This window comes from Salminus brasiliensis, chromosome 23, assembly GCF_030463535.1.
Source record: "Salminus brasiliensis chromosome 23, fSalBra1.hap2, whole genome shotgun sequence".
NCBI lineage: Eukaryota > Metazoa > Chordata > Actinopteri > Characiformes > Bryconidae > Salminus > Salminus brasiliensis.
The window spans coordinates 30560795-30580028 of record NC_132900.1 but is presented as its reverse complement, the minus strand read 5'-3'; the positions used below and the strand labels follow the sequence as shown (position 1 = coordinate 30580028).

At 44.2% G+C, this 19234-nt stretch overlaps 1 protein-coding gene across 3 annotated transcripts in view; it reads right to left on the bottom strand.

Annotated features, from left to right (window-relative positions):
* stx1a (syntaxin 1A (brain)) overlaps positions 1 to 19234 on the bottom strand; it is an 80351-nt gene that overhangs the window by 4760 nt on the left and 56357 nt on the right. Inside the window, exons 7-9 of one of the 3 annotated variants that reach the window (XM_072669327.1) lie at positions 5357 to 5430; positions 3356 to 3493; positions 677 to 787 (exon numbers count right to left, since the gene is read on the bottom strand). In XM_072669327.1, coding sequence (XP_072525428.1) covers positions 677 to 787; positions 3356 to 3493; positions 5357 to 5430 — 323 coding nt within the window. Of the gene's footprint in view, positions 1 to 378; positions 490 to 676; positions 788 to 2392; positions 2791 to 3355; positions 3494 to 5356; positions 5431 to 19234 lie in introns of those variants that run through there. The other 2 variants (XM_072669326.1, XM_072669328.1) reach the window with 2 other exon arrangements.

The window sequence follows — 19234 nt, the reverse complement described above, 5'->3', positions numbered from 1 at the left end:
AACATGAATTTTTGGTAACTTGCTTAAAGCATGAACATAGTCTTACACTCTTCCATAATAAAACATCAGGTATGTATTCCATTCAGTTGGTCCGATGGCCTTTCTCTCGGGATGTGGAGTTAGTGAATAGCAGTGGGCGAGTTTAATGGGCCTCAGTGAGTGAATGGGAGAGGCAGCAGTCCACACATCAGCCGCTGGAACTATATTTCCCAAAGCCGCGCTCCGGCCCTTTTTACCTCACTCCTTTGTGTCTCACCGAGAGATCCAGCACAAGCAGAAGCAAAGCACCAGGGCACGACACAGGACAGACAGCTAGGACAGAGCGACAACGGGACAGGTGGACGTCATGCAGGCCGGTCCCGTGCCTCCCCGACTCACCCTCCGCGCTTTGCTCTGGTACTTTACTGCCTTCTTAGTGTCCGACACGGCCCTCTCCACGTAGTCCACCGCGTGCTCCACGTTATACTCTATACGGTCAATCATCTCTCCCTGACCAGTGCACGTCCGAGACAGCGAGGGAGGGAGGGAGGGAGGGAGGAAGGAGGGACAAGGAAAGAAAGAGTGGGGAGGAGGAGGAGGAGAGTGCGGGGGAAGAGGGAGACGTGGAGAGGAAAGGAAGGAGAGAAAGAAAGAGGAGTTTAGTGGGCAGCCGTGGACGGGTCAAGCCGCTACTCACCACCTTGCTGGTTTTTTTCACTTTAATGGCTGCTTTGGTGTCTTCTTTGGCCTTCTCCACATAGTCCTGTGCATTTCGCACATTGGATTCTATGTTGTTTATGAGCTCCCCCTGCAGGACGAGAAGGGAAAGACAGCTCTCTTACTCTCAGTGACCCAATTAACACAGTCAACTATATTCCTGCTACCTAAATTATAAAGGCTTTTCCCAGTCTGACAATAAGTTTTATATTATGTCAGGGACTTATTAATATACTGTACTGTCCTAAAATTGGCCAAAAATATTGATCCATACTGTCCTAAGGAATTTAATGGTTTCTGCGGAAATTTCTTAGATCATTTGGGTATTGATTTATTATATTTTTAGGCCATTATATTATATTATGTCAGGTTAGATTAGACTATATATTTTTTAATTTTATTTATGCAGTTCAAAAATATTTCCACATATTAATATTCTGTCTAGGCTAGCCAGAAATATTGGCCAATACTGATGACCAAAGGAATCTATTGGTTTCTGTGAAAAAGATAATTTGATAATCCAGATACAGATAATTTGTGGACTGATATATAATACAATAACGTTATAACTGAATATAATGTAATGTAATTATTTTTATTAATATTATTAATAATAATAATTAATAAATAAATAATAAAAAATAATTCTCCCTAATTTGGATATTCTCCCCAATCAATACATACATCCAATTACAAATACAATATATAAATAAATAAATAAATATACAATATTTAATTTTTTTATTTATTTAATTATTTAATATTTAAATTTTTATACATTTATATTTTAACCCATTTCTCCCTAATTTGGATATTCTCCCCCAATCACATGTAATGCTCCCGACACTGGGAGGGTGAAGACTGACACACGGCTCCTCCAACATGTGTAGCGCTGTGTACCCGGCTAGCCAGTGCCAGTCAGCACTGCACTGGAGTGATGTGGGGAGAACATCCCACCCTGGAGAGAGCAAGGCCAGTTGTGCTCTCTTGGGACCCGATGACTAGCGATGACTTTAAATCGAGCAGCTTTAGTAACTTTTAGATGAAACGTAAAAGTGAGGACTGACAAGCAAATTACCTCAAGAGGTTAGTATGGAGCCCAAATTCATGGCACACTGCTAAAGGCCTAAGAGAGAGAGAGAGAGAGAGAGAGAGAGAGAGAGAGAGAGAGGGAGAGAAAGAGCAGACAAAAGAGGCAAGGACGACAGACAGGGGAAAAGTGCAAGCCAAACGCAAAAGCTCAGATCTCATTCCCACAGAGAACAGAGAATGGAGGGGGTCGTTAGTGCAATTAATTACTCAATCAAATTGATTTGTGTTAATAGAGCCTCCCACACCAGGAGAATACCTACCACTGAAACTAACACACACACACTTTCTTGCCATCCACCCACCCTGGAGAGAGCAAGGCCAATTGTGCTCTCACGGGGCTCCGGCTGCCGATGGCTAGCCACATGACCGGGATTCGAACCAGCGACCACTGAACAATTAACTACAAGTTAAACTTTTTTTTCTTTCCATTTATGCAGTTCACAATATGTCCACTGGGTGGCAACGGCGTATACGTTTATATATATTGGTGATGGTGCAAATGAGCTGAAATCAGCCACGAACATATTCAGTGCTTCCTGTCTCTTACTAAAGGGACGAATAGGAGTGCGCCTCAGATAATGATCACTGTAATCATTCATCTGTGCTATTTTTAACCCTTTCAAGCCTAAACCATCAAATTACAAAGAATGGAGTGGGTCATTAGCGCAATTAATTAAAGAATCAAGGAGAACCCAAACTCTTGGCCAACCGAGCAACTTACAAAATCCTTAGGTTTAAGGTAAATTAGGTTTAATTAATCATGAAATTGATTTGAGGTCATATCACACACTGTGTTACTGTATTAATGCTTGTTTGGATATATTCTAATATATAATTGGATTTATTAAAATTACTATAATATATAATATTATTATAATATAATGTATATAATATTATTTAGAGCTTTCATTATTAAGAACACTTTCCCTGTCAAAATAATGGTCGTAAATAAGTAGTGCTAATAATAGTAGTATAAAAATAGTATTAATGTTTGATACTTAGCTGCAAAGAGTTTAGCACAGAACGATAAGGGCCGTCCAGTAAGGGATTTTCCGGTCATGTCATAAATTTCAACAACAAAAAACATAAACAAAATAATTTAATTAAAATTAATTTAATTAAATTCATTAAACATTACTGGGTCAAAACAAGCTATTTAATAAAATAATGATTTATTAAAAAAGAAAACGTGACATGACCAGACTAAGTGTTTCAAAGCAACAGTGCAATTATATAAGCTTCATTAATCACAATATTGCTTCATTTGCATACTGAAAGGCGTCTGTCTGTTTTAAACTTTGTGTTATTAAAAATAGACTGTTCTGTGTGTGAGTGTGTGTGTGTGTGTGTGTGTGTGTATACATGAGTGTGTGCTGCCATGGCAATAGGGGTAGTGGTGTGACAAATCCCTGTCCTACCGAGTGGCCATCTGTGAGTGGAAACAGTGTCCGAGAGGCAGAGACCCAGAGCCAAACGGTCACAGCTCCAGGTCCCATTGGGGTGAGGACCAGGCCCAGTGAGGGTGAAAGGAGAATGGGGACAGTCCTGAGGAGGTGGGGGTTCTCACCTGGCTCTCCACCAGCATGGCCATGTCCATGAACATGTCGTGCAGCTCGCGGATGCTGTTCTCCAGCTTAATGATCTCGTTGTGCCGGGTCTCTATCTCATTCATGGCCTGCTGGGTGATGTTGGAGTCCATGATGATCTGTGGAGAGGGGGCGGAGCAGAGAGATTAAGGGAGTATAAATATTCATGTATCATAAAAACTCAATTTGATTATAATTAAATATTATATATTTTTTTATAATATATGTTTTAAAATCCCAAATGTGCTCATTTCAAATTCCCACCTACCAACCAATCAGGATGATGCTATCGCTACCTATTACATGCTTAGAAGCCTGTATCACTCAGAAGCCCCTACATAAGCACACCATGTGTCCAAATATTTGTGGACACCCATTGTAACAAATACATTCAGTTACTTTGAGTTGCACCCATTGCTGACACTGATGTGCAAAAGCAGACATGTAACTTCTAGTTTAGTCCCTGTAAAGAAAGAAGTATTGCCGAAAGATTAGGACTCTTTGGAGCAGATACACATCATGCTGCCTGATGCCAGGCGTGGGCTAGTAGAGGGGTATAAAGCCCCCCAGCATTGAGCTGTGGAAGAACTGTGTTCTCTGGAATGATGGTGGAGGAGCTCCATCCAGTACTTCTGGGATGAGTTGTGGAGTTGGTGAACATCATCAAACAACCTGGCCTCACTAACGCGCTTGTTGCTGAATGCAATCAAATCCTCACAGCAATGTTCCTCCAAAATCTAGTAGAAAGCCTTCCTCCCTGGACAGTAGAGACATTTACTCCAACAAAAGCAGGATCAACTCTTTTAATACCCTTTTAATTGATTTCAGAAGAAACGAAGAATGAATGAGCAGGTGTCCCAATACTTTTGTCCATTTATTTTATAGATAGAGAGATAGCCAGACAGACAGATAGATAATGCGCGCACACACACATCAGCAGGTCTCCTCTGTTCTTGCCAATTACCACCAAACTTCTTGCCCTCTGACCTCTGCAATCCCCCCGTTAAGACGGCCCGCAGCTGAGATGGGGATGACTTTTGGATGCTATCAGGATTTGTTCATTCTGCTGGAGGAGAGGCGGGCGCCCTGTCTGGAATATCAATGGCTCCCTGCAAGCCTGCGACTGACAACAGGGGATGGGCGAAGAGGCCGAATATATCTCTTTTACTCTCGGGCACTCATGCACACACACACACACAAACACACACACACACACAAACACACACAGGGGTGAGATGAGGACACCACCGTACTGCTGGGTTACACAACTGCAGACCCTCGGCTGTGTGTGAACAGAGGAGCAGGTGGGAGACGCTCACACTCAAAACACCCCAAATAAACCTGCACATGTGCGCAGATGCGGATGTGTGAAGTACAGTGGTGTTCAACTCACCCTCAAAGTGAAGGTGTGTGTGTGTGTATACAGTTGTGTGTGTTTATACATACTGTACAAGTGGAACATACTTGGTATTAAGCAGGTGGTGTTAATCATATGGCTAATTGGTGACGCCTGGTCAAAATACACTACATGGACAAAGTATTGGGACATTTGCTCATTCTTTGCTGTGAGGATCTGATTGCACTCAGCGACAAGAGCGTTAGTGAGGACCAGAGAACACAGTTCTTCCACTACTCCACAGCTCAATGCTGGGGGGGGGGCTTTATACCCCTCTACTAGCCCACGCCTGGCATTCGTCATGGCACCAATAAGTTCATGATGTTGATGATCTGCTCCAGGGAGTCCTATTCTATTGGCAGTACTTCTCTCTCTACAGGGACTAGACAAGCTGTGTTTGTGTGTGTGTGTGTGTTTGTGTGCATTTGCACATCTGCATCAGCAATGGGTGCAATTTTAAGTAGCTGAATGCTTTCATCAGAAGGGGTGTCCACAAACATTTGGACACATATTGTGTATATATGTAACCCCATATCGGGCCACAGCATAATATCAAGTGTGTGTGTGTGTGTGAGTTTCTACTCACCCCCGAAGTGAAGATAGCTGGGTTGTCACTTTCCAGCATGCTTTCCAGCTCCTCGTTTGTGGTGTTCCTGCCAGCTACAGACACACACACACACACACACACACACACACACACACACTTAATGCAGCACGCACAGCTGTTGGTACACTATGTGTCATACATTTCCTCAACGCCTGCGAGGCCGACCGCCGAAACCAGACTGTCTGCAGCAGGGTCAGACATGGTCCAGCAGTCCTACTGAAGAACATAAAGGATGGATTATTACATGATTATTACATTATAATACATGTGCATGAGGTTACAGTCATATACCTGTTATTGTTTGATGGATTAAGCACAAAAAAGTGTTTCCAAAGTTTGAAGTGATTAATTGAGTTGTGAGGCTGTCACTGTAAATAAGAATTTATTTACTTAATGAATTCAAGTAAACAAAATGTAAGTGTTCCTGTTTCATGAAATATGAGAAAGAATAACTGAATTAAGTGCAACATAGTATTTTTAATAATTTTTCATTTGTAATAATTTTTCACATTTCTGTTTTCACCAACATGACATTCATATGACACTCTAAAATATCACCAAAACCTTTATTATTATTCAACTTTTATTAATTATTTTTAAGATTATAAACGTATTTCTGTTCACATAATAAATCATTTTTGTTATTAAAAAAATGTCATTATCTTTGTGTGTCACTTGGTTTGACTTACCACCCCGTCACACTGAGTGGAGACACTACATAACTACATTTAGGGGCGAATGACCACGCCCTCAAGCCCTCAAACAAACGTCGCACCCACCTCCACCCCGTCTCCACCCCGTCTCCATCCCGTCTCCACCCTGTCTCCTCCCTTTCTCTCTTACTGTTGCTTTAAATGACCTCACGAAGTGTACGTGACTTCATTTGAGCCACTGGAGCAGCACGTTCTGATGCTGATCTTTTTTCTATTCTTTATTTGCTGCTTTTTTTTTTTATACAGTCCAAGCTCAACTCGACCACCCCGTCACGCAAAATACTTCAGAAAATCTGTGTTTTATTCATATTTGACACTTTTAAAACAAATAAAATTATATTGAAAATTAATTGACGTGCGTGACGGGTCAGGAACATGACCACATTCAGAACTGCACTCATTTTAGGATGACATTTACCACCCCGTTACGTTTTATTTTTGTGTGTGTGTGAATATGGCTTTCATTCCTGAATTAAAAGGATAATATTAATTAATTAAAAAGTTAATTAATAAGAAAATGTTTTGTTTCTTTTGAAGGATGAACATATCTTTTATGCTGTAAATCTTTTTAAGTGCTTTGTCTTGATAAAAATTGTAAACTAACATTTGCAAAATGGAAATAAAACCTTATTTATAGATAAACTCAATAAAGTGACCAAAAAAAACATGCATAACATTTCATTGATTGTTAAATTTTTGCTGGAAAAAATAAACTAATAAACCTTTAAAAAACAACTAAAATGCGTATAAATGTTTTTCTTTTTTCCATCAGGCTCAAAATATACATTATATTATATTATATTATATTAAGCATTATATATATAATACGCTATGTTCTCATAATGATCAATTGTAATCAATGACTTTAACATCCCTAATCAATCTGATGGACATTTTGAAGGATGGGAGGCATGTGGGGGAAAATGTGAAGGATATTTTGCTGGTCAATGAGAAGAGCAGACAGTTACAGCATGTCCAGGCTCTGAGTGCAGAGAGCCAGCCTCTCCTCTATAGTCCTGCCAGAATAGAGAGCCAGCACGACGGGAGGCCGGCCTGCACTGGTCATTGGAGCTCATGCGCCCTCTGCCAGGAGGAGCCCTGCTGCTGGTGTTGTCTGTAAGAGTGTGTGTGAGTGGGAGGGAGGGCTGGTGAATAGTGGGGGGTGTGGGTGGATAAGTTGTCAAGTATGTCGAGACCAGCCACTCAACACTTGGCCTGAGCTAACCCTCTTGAACAGGAACAGCAAGCGGAACAGCTCATCATCTCTTAGGAAGCGGAGAGGAAGAGTGAACAGCTAACCGCCGCTCGGCTCGGCCTGCGGCTTTCTGCTGAACACAAAAGTCATCAGAGGAGATGCAGAAACACCAAATCTGATGGAGAGTGCCATGCCCCCACCCAGCACCGCTTAGACAAATGAAGTGACCTCAGTCGGCCTAACGGTGGCAGTATAGTACAGCGCTCAGCATCTTTGCCCAGTCTTCTGTGATTCTTCGCCTAACGGCTAACATAAAGGCCTCATCCATCATCCATCATCCAGGATTTCAAACCTTGCAAGCACAACCTCAGCGAGAACAGCTACAGTTTATGTAGTACACTAAATTTCCAAAAGTTTGCGGACATCCTTTTTAACGAACGAACGCATTTAGCTACTTCAAGCTGCACCCAATTCTGACACATACGTGCAAATGCACACACACCCACACACACAGCTTGTCTAGTCCCTGTAGAGAAGCACGGCCAATAGAATAGGTGCAGATAAACATCATGAACCAATTAGCTCCATGCTTAATGTCAGCTGTGAGCTAAATAGGTTGCGGTAATGGTGAAGTCCAACATCCTAATGACCTAACGTTCAAAAACAACCCTCTCGTTGCTGTGTGCAATCAAATCCTCACAGTAATGTAAGTAGAAAGCCTTCTTCCCAATAAAAGTTCCTCCAACAAAAGCAGGATCAACCTTTGATTCAAAAGAAACAATGAGCAGGTGTCCCAATACTTTTGTCCAAAGAGTTTGGCCTGCGTATTTTCAGAAGGTTTCTTGATAGAATAATCAAAAATAGATCAATCATGATCTTGTCGCTGAATGCAATCAAATCCTCACAGCAATGCTCCTCCTAGTAGAATCTAGTAGAGAAGGTTACTCTAACAAAAGCACAATCAGCTCTTATTTTCAGCCCTAATTTCAGAAGGAACACTGAATAAGCAGGTGTCCCAATACTTTTGCCCGTATAGTGTGTTTAGTCAAGACCCAACTTGCAGCTTTCTGAGCTAAACAGGCTTATTTAACAACAGCAGGTTCGAGAGCTTTGGCCATTCCTTGCCCTTGTGATTGTGACCTCTCCAGCTCGCCCGCACCTCTGCTTCCATTAATTCAGTGGGCTCGGTGATTACCCTTGCGGCGGGACGGGTGGTTAAAGGAATGCAGATGGACCTGTTTAAAAATGCAGCAGCACTGAGAGAGAGAGGGGGAGGAGGGAGAGGAGAGCCGGGGGACAGGTAGATGGACAGACAAATGAATGTGTCAGACCAGTGATGCCATAAAGTCATATCGATTTATTAAAGTCAGAGAACATAAAAGCGGACCAGGTCGTAATGCTTGCTCTTTGATCTTTCGGGCTGAGGCAGGACCTCGTCTTTACAAACTGTTCTCATACATTACTGTCAGACCTTCCCAGAATGCTCTGCTTACCCCAGGTGTGCTCCATCAGTCCAGACATTAGTGTCGAAATCTGTCTGTCTGTCTGTCTACCTATCTATCTGTCTATCTATCTGTCTCTCTGTCTGTCTATCTATCTATCTATCTATCTCAAAGTCTGACTGTCTGTCTATCTATCTGTCTGTCTATATATCTGTCTGTCTGACTATCTGTCTGTCTGACTATTTACCTTTCTGTCTGTCTATCTGTCTATCTATCTATCTGTCTGTCTGTCTATTTACCTTTCTGTCTGTCTATCTATCTAACTATCTGTCTGTCTCTCTGCCTATCGGTCTTTCAGTCTATCGATCCATCTATCTATCTGTCTGTCTCTAAGTCTGTCTGTCTGTCTATCTATGTATCTATCTGTCTGTCTCTCTGTCTGATTGTCAGTCTGTCTATCAATCTTTTATCAATCAATCAGTCTTTCTGTCTATCTATCTATCTATCTATCTATCTATCTATCTATCCATCTATCTGTCTGTCTGTCTATCTATCTATCTATCTATCTATCTATCTATCTATCTGTCTGTCTGTCTGTCTGTCTATCTATCTATCTATCTATCTATCTATCTGTCTGTCTGTCTGTCTATCTATCTATCTATCTATCTGTCTGTCTATGTTGTTTATCAGGCAATGTTCCTCTGCAACCTGTCCACCTTTTCCACCTAAGCCATGACACTGAAGACAGTGTGAGGTTACAGGCCACAATCTCTGCTTGCTTGAGTGTTCCTGTTACCTGCCAGGCCCTTGTCTCTGACAGCCAGTTCTCCGTCCAGCTAACCACACCTAAGGACAGGCTTATTATCTCCACAATCACCCCATAGTTCTGAAATGCACTGCGTCTGTAGCTCACAATGTCACTTATTTGACCAAATGAACCAATCCTTTTAAAAGCACACGCAAGCCGATCCCACTTCCAGTTCAAATCTGCATCCAGGCCCAGAGAGCGCCACTGCTTTTCACGCTACACTCCTATTGTGTAAGAGGGAGGGAAAAAAAACGAGGCAGAGAAAGAGATGAAGAGAGAATGACGGATAGGAGCAGAGATCATCCGGGCTAATCAGCGTTATACCACAGATTGATGCTGTCCTACACAGCTCTCAAAACGAGAGAGAGAAACTGTCAAGGCTTTGCCTTAATTATCTCAGAACGTTAAGGTGGAGCTCCCAGACTTTTAAAAATGCCTTGAGGCCAAATAGCTTTCAGTTTAACTAGAAAAAGTCAGAAATGAAGGCAGGATGATTTTCTGCTTCAGATACATCCTGAACATCAGCCTAGCTGATCCTGGAGGAGTGCAATCACTTGTGTGTGTGTGTGTGTGTGTGTGTGTGTGTGTGTCAGTACACCACATTGCTGTGCAGATTTATATATTGGTACTACACCTTAGCAACCACCTGGGATACCACAGCAACTGCCTAGCAACATCACAGCAACCCTTTATCCATCTAGCAATTATTAAACAACATTATAGCAACCTTTAAGCCACCCCATTGGAACCGCCTGGGATACCACAACAACTACAAAGCAACACATACGAATGCCCACCAGGGTCAGATTAGGAGGGGGGGGGGGGGTGTTAAACATGAGCCACATCTGGGCCGTACACTGCCAATGGGGCCTAGATCTGACCCATGTGAGATAGGGCCCATTTGGGAAGTCCCATGGATTTAGCCCATACCCACCTGAAGCCAACCTAGCCCACGTTTCATCCATGACCATTAACCACTAATCAATTCCATAGCAACCACCTAGCAACACCACAGTAACCACCTAGCAACCACTTTGCATTAAAAAAAGGCTTTATCCTGCTTTTGTTGGAGTAACTGCCTCTAACAAGAGCGGTACTGAGGTCAGAATGTTGGACGAGCACCATCCCACCTCATCCCAAACTTCCCAACTCATCCCAAAAGTATTGGATGGAGCAGCATCCAGCCTTCCAGAGAACACATGTAGTTGGCAGGGGCAGCTGGTAGGGGCTTTACACCCCTCTACTAGCCCACGCCTGGCATTAGGCAGCATGGTGCCAATAGGTTCATGATGTTTATCTGCTCTAGAGAGTCCTATTCTATTGGCAGTACTTTTTTCTCTAAAGGGACTAGACAAGCTGTGTGTGTATGTTTGTGTGCATTTGCACATCTGTGTCAGAAATAGCTGCAGCTGAAAGTTGCTGAATGCATTCACTAGGAGGAGTGTCCACAAACATTTGGACATATAGTGCAGTTTAAATTCTAGAATTGCTGGGCTGTCACACACACACATATTTGTCACAGTAATTGGTAGATTTCTCAAATACTAATAAAACTGACAGGAAGAGCCCAGTAGTTCCTGCAGAAGTGTGTAGTGTGTAGCGGTAGAGGTGTGTGTGTGTGTGTGTGTGTGTATCTTGAGGCTGTAAGTGAGTTTTGGAGTGAATTAATGAGGTAAGGATAGCACAGGGGCGTCAGGCCTGGAGGGAAGGAGGAATGGATGGGGTCAGTGTTCTCTTCTTAAACACTGATTACATGCATTACGACACCAGGCCGGGTGGAAGAAGAGGGGCGAGAGACAGAGACTAAGAGAGAAAGAGGGAGAGGGGAAAGGAACGAGGGATGGAAGAGAGGGATGTGAGGTCAGGGCTGATGATTGTGGTTATGGTCAGAATATTGATGCAGCTCAATTATGACATTTCTACAGAGCCTACCCTGCAGCCCTGCCCATCCTGGACCCAGTGACCCAATGATAGTGTGTGAGTGTGTGTGGCACAGTGGCACACCTGGCACAACTGGAAACCTGCAGCATGTGGAGAGAGGGCAAGATGGATCCAACCAAGCATCAAGAAATCCTAGGAGATGTGCCTTCTGTGGGGAAGCTGAAGCTTGGGCGACATTGGACCTTCCAACAGGACGATGGTCCCAAGCATACCTCACCAAGTCGATCGAGGCTTGGTTTCAGAAGAAGTCCTGGAAGATTCTGGAGAGACCGTCACAGTCGTCCGACTTGAACCCCTTAGAAGATCTTTGGTGGGATTTGAAGGAGGTGGTTGCAGCGGCAAACCCAAAAACATCACTGAACTGGAGGCCACTGCCCATAACGAATGAGCCCTAATAGCCTACATGACCAAATCACCTCCTTTCAGCTCAACCTACAACTTGGACCTACTTGAGGTACCCGTGTGTCCTCAGTGTCCTCTTTTCTGGTCCCCCTAGCATTCGGATCAAAAGTCAGCACACATTCAACCAGGTGTGCCCAAACTTTTGACTGGTACTGTATATGGAACATATTGCTGATACACAAAAAAGAAATGTACATATCGTCGCTATCTCCATTCGTTTGGCCGCTGCCACTGTGACCTTAGGATCGCTGGTTTGAATCCCGGGTCGTGCTGCATGCCATCAGTAGCCGGAGCCTGAGAGAGCACAACTGGCCTTGCTCTCTCTAGATGGGTAGCTCTCTCTCTCTCTCTCTCTCTTTCCCCACACATCACTACAGTGTGATGCTGGCTGGCACGGGCACACGGGCACATCTACTAGCCGATGCCTCAGGGCTAGGTACCTGGCCCTTCCCTCAGAGCTTCCCTATTGGTTGCCCGGTGATGTTGCGTCGGCAGCAGTGCGAAAGGGGTGATGGCTGGTTGTGCATATGTCAGTCCTCACCCTCCCAGTGTTGGGAGCATAACACGTGATGGGGGAGAGTACTAACTGGTGGGTTGGGTATTAAGGATGAAAATTGGGTATAAATAAATAAATAAATAAAAATGTGATATATATAATATAAGGCTGGGCTACAGTGAAAGGTGGTGAGCAATAATCCCTGCCATGGTGACCTTCAGCCCAGACTGTGCTGTGCTGAACACCGTGTGCCCTTGACCATCCCTAATGAGTGCTGCTACCTCGTTCAATGGGCAGGGTGATCTCTCTGCCCGTTTCTCACGAGCGATTCTGATTAGATTATACAGTGCATATAATAACCAGAACAGGGAAGGCGATGAGGTCGTATGGGTGCTAGATTGCATCTCTGACGCCCCCCAACTCCCCCCCCCCCATTCTTCCCCACCCACCGCCCCTGCAAGTCAAGCCTCCCTCTCTCTCCACTGTCACCGGCTTCTTTATTCAATTCCCTTGTCTGGTGTTCCTCGCTCTGTGGTGCTCTTGCTGTTTTCCCCATCCTCCTGCCTGCTCCCATCTCCGTCTCGCTTTACTCATTCACACCTTCCCACACATCGCTGAGCGAGGTGTGTCGACAACAGCGAAGACGGCAAAGTCACTGTTTCGCAGCACTGTCCTGTTGCTTTAGAGATGATTGCGCTGCGTACTGGGGAGTTCTGACCCATTAAATTGGAACGACCTACGGGTTCCACCACTCGGGGGCGCCTTTCGGAGCCAACCGCTCCATCTTGTTTAGCTGCATTTCCATGCAACTGCTCCCCAGTACCTGTTCCCCCAGTCTCTGCTGCTGAGACGGTGCAAGAGCAAATTTATGAGCTAAAATAATCAGCCATACTTCCATCTTCTTGTCCAGTTCTTCCTGGTCAGGGAGCCTACCCCGATTCACTGGGCGCAGGGCAGGAATTCCTCCTGGACAGGGTACCATGGGTTCCATGGTGCAGCAAATCTATGAGCTTAAATTCATCAAATCCATGCATCCATTGAGCTGGTCAGGGAATCATTGGGCACAAGGCAGTAATACCCCGTCATCAGGGTGCCAATCAATCATAGGGTACCACACATACACACACACACAGCTCAACTTCCATCCCAACTCATCCCAAAAGGTTTGGATGGACCTCCACCACCATCATTCCATAGGACACAGTTCTCAATGGAGCTGGGGGGCTTTACACCCCTCTACTAGCCCACGCCTGGCATTAGGCAGCATGGTGCCAATAGGGTCATGATGTTTATTGATCTGCTCCAGAGAGTCCTATTCTATTGGCAGTAGTTCTTCTCTACAGGGACTAGACAAGCTGTGTGTGTTTGTGTGCATTTGCACATCTGTGTCAGCAATGACTGCAACGTAAAGTAGCTAAATGCATTCATTAGAAGGGGTGTCCACAAACATTTGGACATATAGCCTAATCTATATTATACGCCCACAAGTCCCTGAGGCTTCCTTATTAGCTTGATGTACCACCTAATCAATCAGTGGCCCACCCTGGCAGACAGTCTTCCTCCAGTCCTAAACCACCTTCAAAGCTGGACGCACAATTAGCATTACCCGATTAGCTAAAGGGCTACACGCAGCATTATCAAACAGAGAGCAGCTCCATTAGACTAGCGCTCATGTTCATCGGCCTCATTAGGGTCTTAAATCTCTCACCGAGGCCCAGAGTCATGCCTAGCTCACAGAGCAGCCCGTCCACGCCAATCCAGGCCGCAGCATTAGCCGAGCACAATTACACACAGCCGGTTAGCACGGCGCGCGTGGGATAATGACATACATGAGATTACGGTAAGGAGGATGTGTAAATGCATTTGAATGAGTAAAGGTGTGTGTGTGTGTGTGTGTGTCTGTGTGTGTGAGAGTGTGTTTGTATTAAGTCAATGTGATTAGCCCACCGAACAGCGGAAGCGCGAATAAGGGAGACGGAACGAGTGGGAAGTCGCTCGTGACCACGAAGGCCAAACGCAGCTAGCTAAGAGCTGGGGGTGTGAGGGTGGACCAGCAGCAGTGGCACATGCGGGATAGACCATAATTAGCAGGGACGAGTCCTGGGTGGGATAGGATGGAGGGAAGGAGAAGGAGGAGAAGAAGAAGGATGGGGGGACATGTGCAGAGGTGGAGAGGCCTCACGACTCGGCGGAGACGAGCAAATGAGCAGCAATTAACGCCGGAGAAAAAGCTGTTGAAGCAGCCCAGAGAAAAGCGAGCATGGAGAGGCAGGCGGGCCGGCTGTGTGCTGGGCAACAGCCCACGCTGCAGGCTGAATGGGTGCGCACACACACACACACACATGCACGTATATGTGAGGGGTGTGAAGATGCACAGATCTGAAGGTGGTGATTGAACTGGACTACAATAGTAATATTAAACATGCTCTCAAATTAAAATAACTGTCTATGCGATTGTGGTAATGCATCAATTCGAGGTGATACTACAGCTATTGAAAGCTAGAATTAAAGGTAATGGATTCAAATAATATATCATATTGTTTCCCCAAAATCAAAATAGCAAGTCATTTACATTCAACATAAAAAGCAGGATTGTCAATCAAATCGAACCAGTGAATTAAATAGTGAGAAAACTGTATTCAGTATATTATATATATATAAGATAAGATAATCCTTTATTAGTCCCACAGTGGGGAAATTCTTAGTGTCACAGCAGCAAGGGGATAGCAAGACACAAAAACTTAAATAAATTACAACTATATACACAATATAAATAATAGAAGTAAAAAAGCAATAACAATATTATTTACAGATAATTGCAAATGACTTGTAATTGCACATGTGGTATATATATGTGTGTGTGGGTATGTATGTGTGTATATGTATATGTATATATATATATGTATATATGTATATGTGTATATATATGTGTGTATGTGTGTGTATGTGTTTGTGTATGTATATATATATATACATATACACACGTTATTTATAAAGGCTTTTTACAACAAATGTTTTCACAAAGCAGCATTTAACAGAGATCTGGGTCCGAGCCTCTTTTTAACAAGCTTTATTAAAGCTTCAGTGTTTGAGCTGGAGCTCTCTAAACTACACTGAGACGTAGTTTATTAAAATGACCGGATTCACACAGCCGGCTTACTGGTTCTCCTGGGCCAAAAATTCAAGGACGTGCTGAATTCAAGGCGGCCAACTTTTAATCAAACTTTTCATTGATTTTGATTGGATTGATTGGATTTTCACCAGCTGAAATCACACACCTAAGGGTTGGAGTCCCTCAGAGTCCGAGTAACGAACCAACAGCAATTCCTTATGTAAAGAAAGTGCTTAGCCTAGTGATCTCCTGTGGAACCTGCCCAGCGCTTTATTAAAAGCTTGCAAAGGCTTAGCAGAAGGTTATGAGGTCAAAGCTCAAATGAAAAATGACCAGCACTGCATACTTATAGAGGCACCCACACACACACACACACACACACACACACACACACACACACACATACATGCACACACACGTTTACTGGTCTCAAGTCCTGCCATTCCTGTGGGTAAAGGGAAAAGAGAGAGTGAGAGAGACAGGGAGAGAGTGAGAAAGAATCCACTGTGTTGCCATGGAGACCCAAACCGAGGGAAATTGATTGGTGCATTTCGGGGGTCCTACTTCGCCCATATCATTTCGGCAAAGTGAAGAGCCTTCAAGGAACCGAAGAGGGAGATAAGGCTTTCAGCGGGTTCGTCTCGCACCGCCTCGGAGAGACGCACTCTGTGCCGCATCCTCGGCCTCGCCGTGCGGAGCGTTCGCCCCGCTGCTGGGGGCCAAATCCGTCTTCGGCTACATTATGTATGCAAATGTATGCACGCGTTTGTTTTCTAAGGTATTGGTCATCTTGATGGAGACAGACATGGTTCTGGTGTCTTCGGTGCCCTGGAATGCGCGGCGCCGGCTGTAATGGGTATGCACATGCACGCAAATGTATTGTAATGAATGCAGCCACCTCGGCCCAGAATTAAGAAGCCCTGTTACCGTCATGATCTGTTAAAAAGCTGCACGTTCCTTCCACAGGTACAGGCAGTGCATTTCAATTAGATGCCTCAAGGGGTGGGAGTGAGGAGCAGTAATTGAGTTGCTTTGCTAACCCTCGGATTTCCCGCAATTGCAGGAGTATTTCGCAACTTGTCGGAATGTAAAGCGGCGTTAATATATATCGTCCAGACACCAGCGGGGGCTTTTCATTAACATCGGCTCAATTCGCAGAGGTATCCAGGCCCGTCTCACAGGCCGAAGATGCCATCGTCTGTCCCGATAAGGCCCAGACACACGTGCTGACGTCTGTGACGACAACAGAGTAAAGGTCGTCATTCATCTTAGCTTGAAAGCTCAGCTTCAGAGCAGCGTCTACAAACCCGAAATTTATAAGCTCGACCTTACGGACGTAGACGACACCGCTGCAAAGAGAGATGTAGAGCAGGGTCTGTGATATATACAGGGTATAGAATTCAGGGTAGAAACAGTCAACCTCAAACACTGCTGTTGTTACTTCTTCAAAAGAAATCCCAGACCAGAGCTATAAAACAGGCCAATTCCAAAAGCTCCAAACTGTTACATCACAGTCTTGACTAGTTATATTTACATCCCCAAAATGTGGGTAAACCGCACCCTTTCAAGGCTAAACACAGCGGCTACTTTAGGAGAATATAGAAGCGAGGCCAAAACGCTAGGAGAGTCGCAAATAATGGACAAGGCAGAGACGGTGATGTGAGTGGGTGCTATCTGGGTGCTAGACTAGAAGCTAACCTTAGCAGACCCCACTACAATCTCATGTATGACAACTGGACACAGAGAAGACACTAGGAGGACAGCAACGCTATGCAGTAAGGCTAAAAACAATGCCAGACTAGGCTAGTCAAGGCTATGCGGCTACTGCAGGTCATCACAGTGAGGTGAACCAGTCAATAAAATAAATAAAACTAATATATTTATATAAAATATTATTTATAAAGCAATATTTTTTGTGAGCAAGATAAATCAGCGAGTTTCATTTTGAGCTAAAATAACAGGGTGGTAAATAATCTGCATTCGAGTATTTTTAACACAAACCATCCTCAAATACTTACCTTTTGTACATCAGGACGCATTCTTTGGCGCCCTCAAAGGGGCTATTCAAAGGGGCATAACTATTTATTATGTAATTTATAATGACAGTAAGTCCAAGGAAGGAAATGTAATCAAAATCAGCACTAAAGAGGAAACAGTAAATAGCGAGTAAATGAAATTTCTGTCCAACTAGAGCTGCCCTGGCCAACTGTGAGTGCTATTATTGTGAAATGGAGACGTCTAGAAACAACAACATGTCAGCTATGAAGCTGTAATGAGTCACTAGAGGCGTTCCACTCTTTCTCCGGAAGCTACATCAATGGGTTGAGAGCTTCATTAAATGGGTTCAAACATTCGACCAGCTGCATGCAAGCCGAAAATGACTATTTGTGTTTGTGTGTGGTCTCAGAAAACATGGTCTCATAAGCATAAAAATACGCAGGTGTCCCAATACTTTTGTCCGTAGTGTACATACATTTTTATGTATGTTTATGAATACTATAGAGCTGCTTTAGGGTCAGAATGTAATATGTATTTAACATGTGACGTGACGTCCATATGTAGGTAGTCTCCAACCTAAAGCCATAAGTTGAAGTAGACGTGGCCGCAGCAGGACCGGCATTGTCTGAAACACGAGCGTTTGGCGACGCAGGCAGGGCGCATTTAATACGGCTCCCTGATGTCTAGAAAAGCACAGATGGCAGGTGGAAAGAGCCTGAAACTCCCTGCCTGTGATGCACAGGGGCAGCAGGCAGACCAGAGCCTGCTGGCCAGGTAGACACAGGCTAGCAATCTATCCACTACATCCCCTACAGAGACCCTGTAGACACTGCATAATACCTGACAAGTCATATTAACATACCGGGGCATGAAATCAGATTGCTTCAGGTATGTGGTCATACCTGGCATGAACGAGCATCACACAGATCATATGAGTGCTCTAATTAGAGAAGAGCACTGACAATGGAAAGGGGGCACTGGAGGAGTCGCACATGAGCCTCAGGTCACAGTGCCCAGTGCCGAACAAGTTCTCTAGAGTAATCGAGCTCCATCCAGTACCTTTGGGATGAGTTAGAGTGCCGAATGCGATTAAACTAATTACATTATCAGCATCTGACCTCACTGATGCAATCAAATCCTCACAGCAATCTAGTGGAAATCCTTCTCCGAAGACTGGAGAAATCCACTGCAGCAGAGAAGGGACAAACGGTGTTATGGAAGAATCACTGGATGAGCGGGTGTCCACAAACTTTTGTCCATATAGTGTATTCAGAGATTATTAATATAGGCTGAACATACTCCACTAATTGGACAAAAGTTTTGGGACACCTGCTCATTCACTGTTTCTTCTGAAATCAAGGGTATTAAAAAGAGTTTATTGGCTTTTGTTGGAGTAACTGTCTCTACCGTCCAGAGGAAAAGGCTTTCTACTAGATTTTGGAGTTTTGCACACAGCTTTGCTGTGAGGATTTGATTGCGTTCGGCGACAAGAGTGTTAGTTAGTGAGGTCAGGACGCTGGATGATGATCACCACCCCACCTCATCCTTCCCAACTCCCCGACTCATCCCAAAAGTACTGGATGGAGCTCCACCACCATTGTTTCACTGATCCACAGCTCAATGCTGGGGGTCTTTATACCCCTCTACTAGCCCACGCCTGGCATTAGGCAGCATGGTGCCAATAGGTTCATGACGTTGATCTGCTCCAGATCAACGTCCAGTCCAGTCCTATTCTATTGGCAGTATTTCT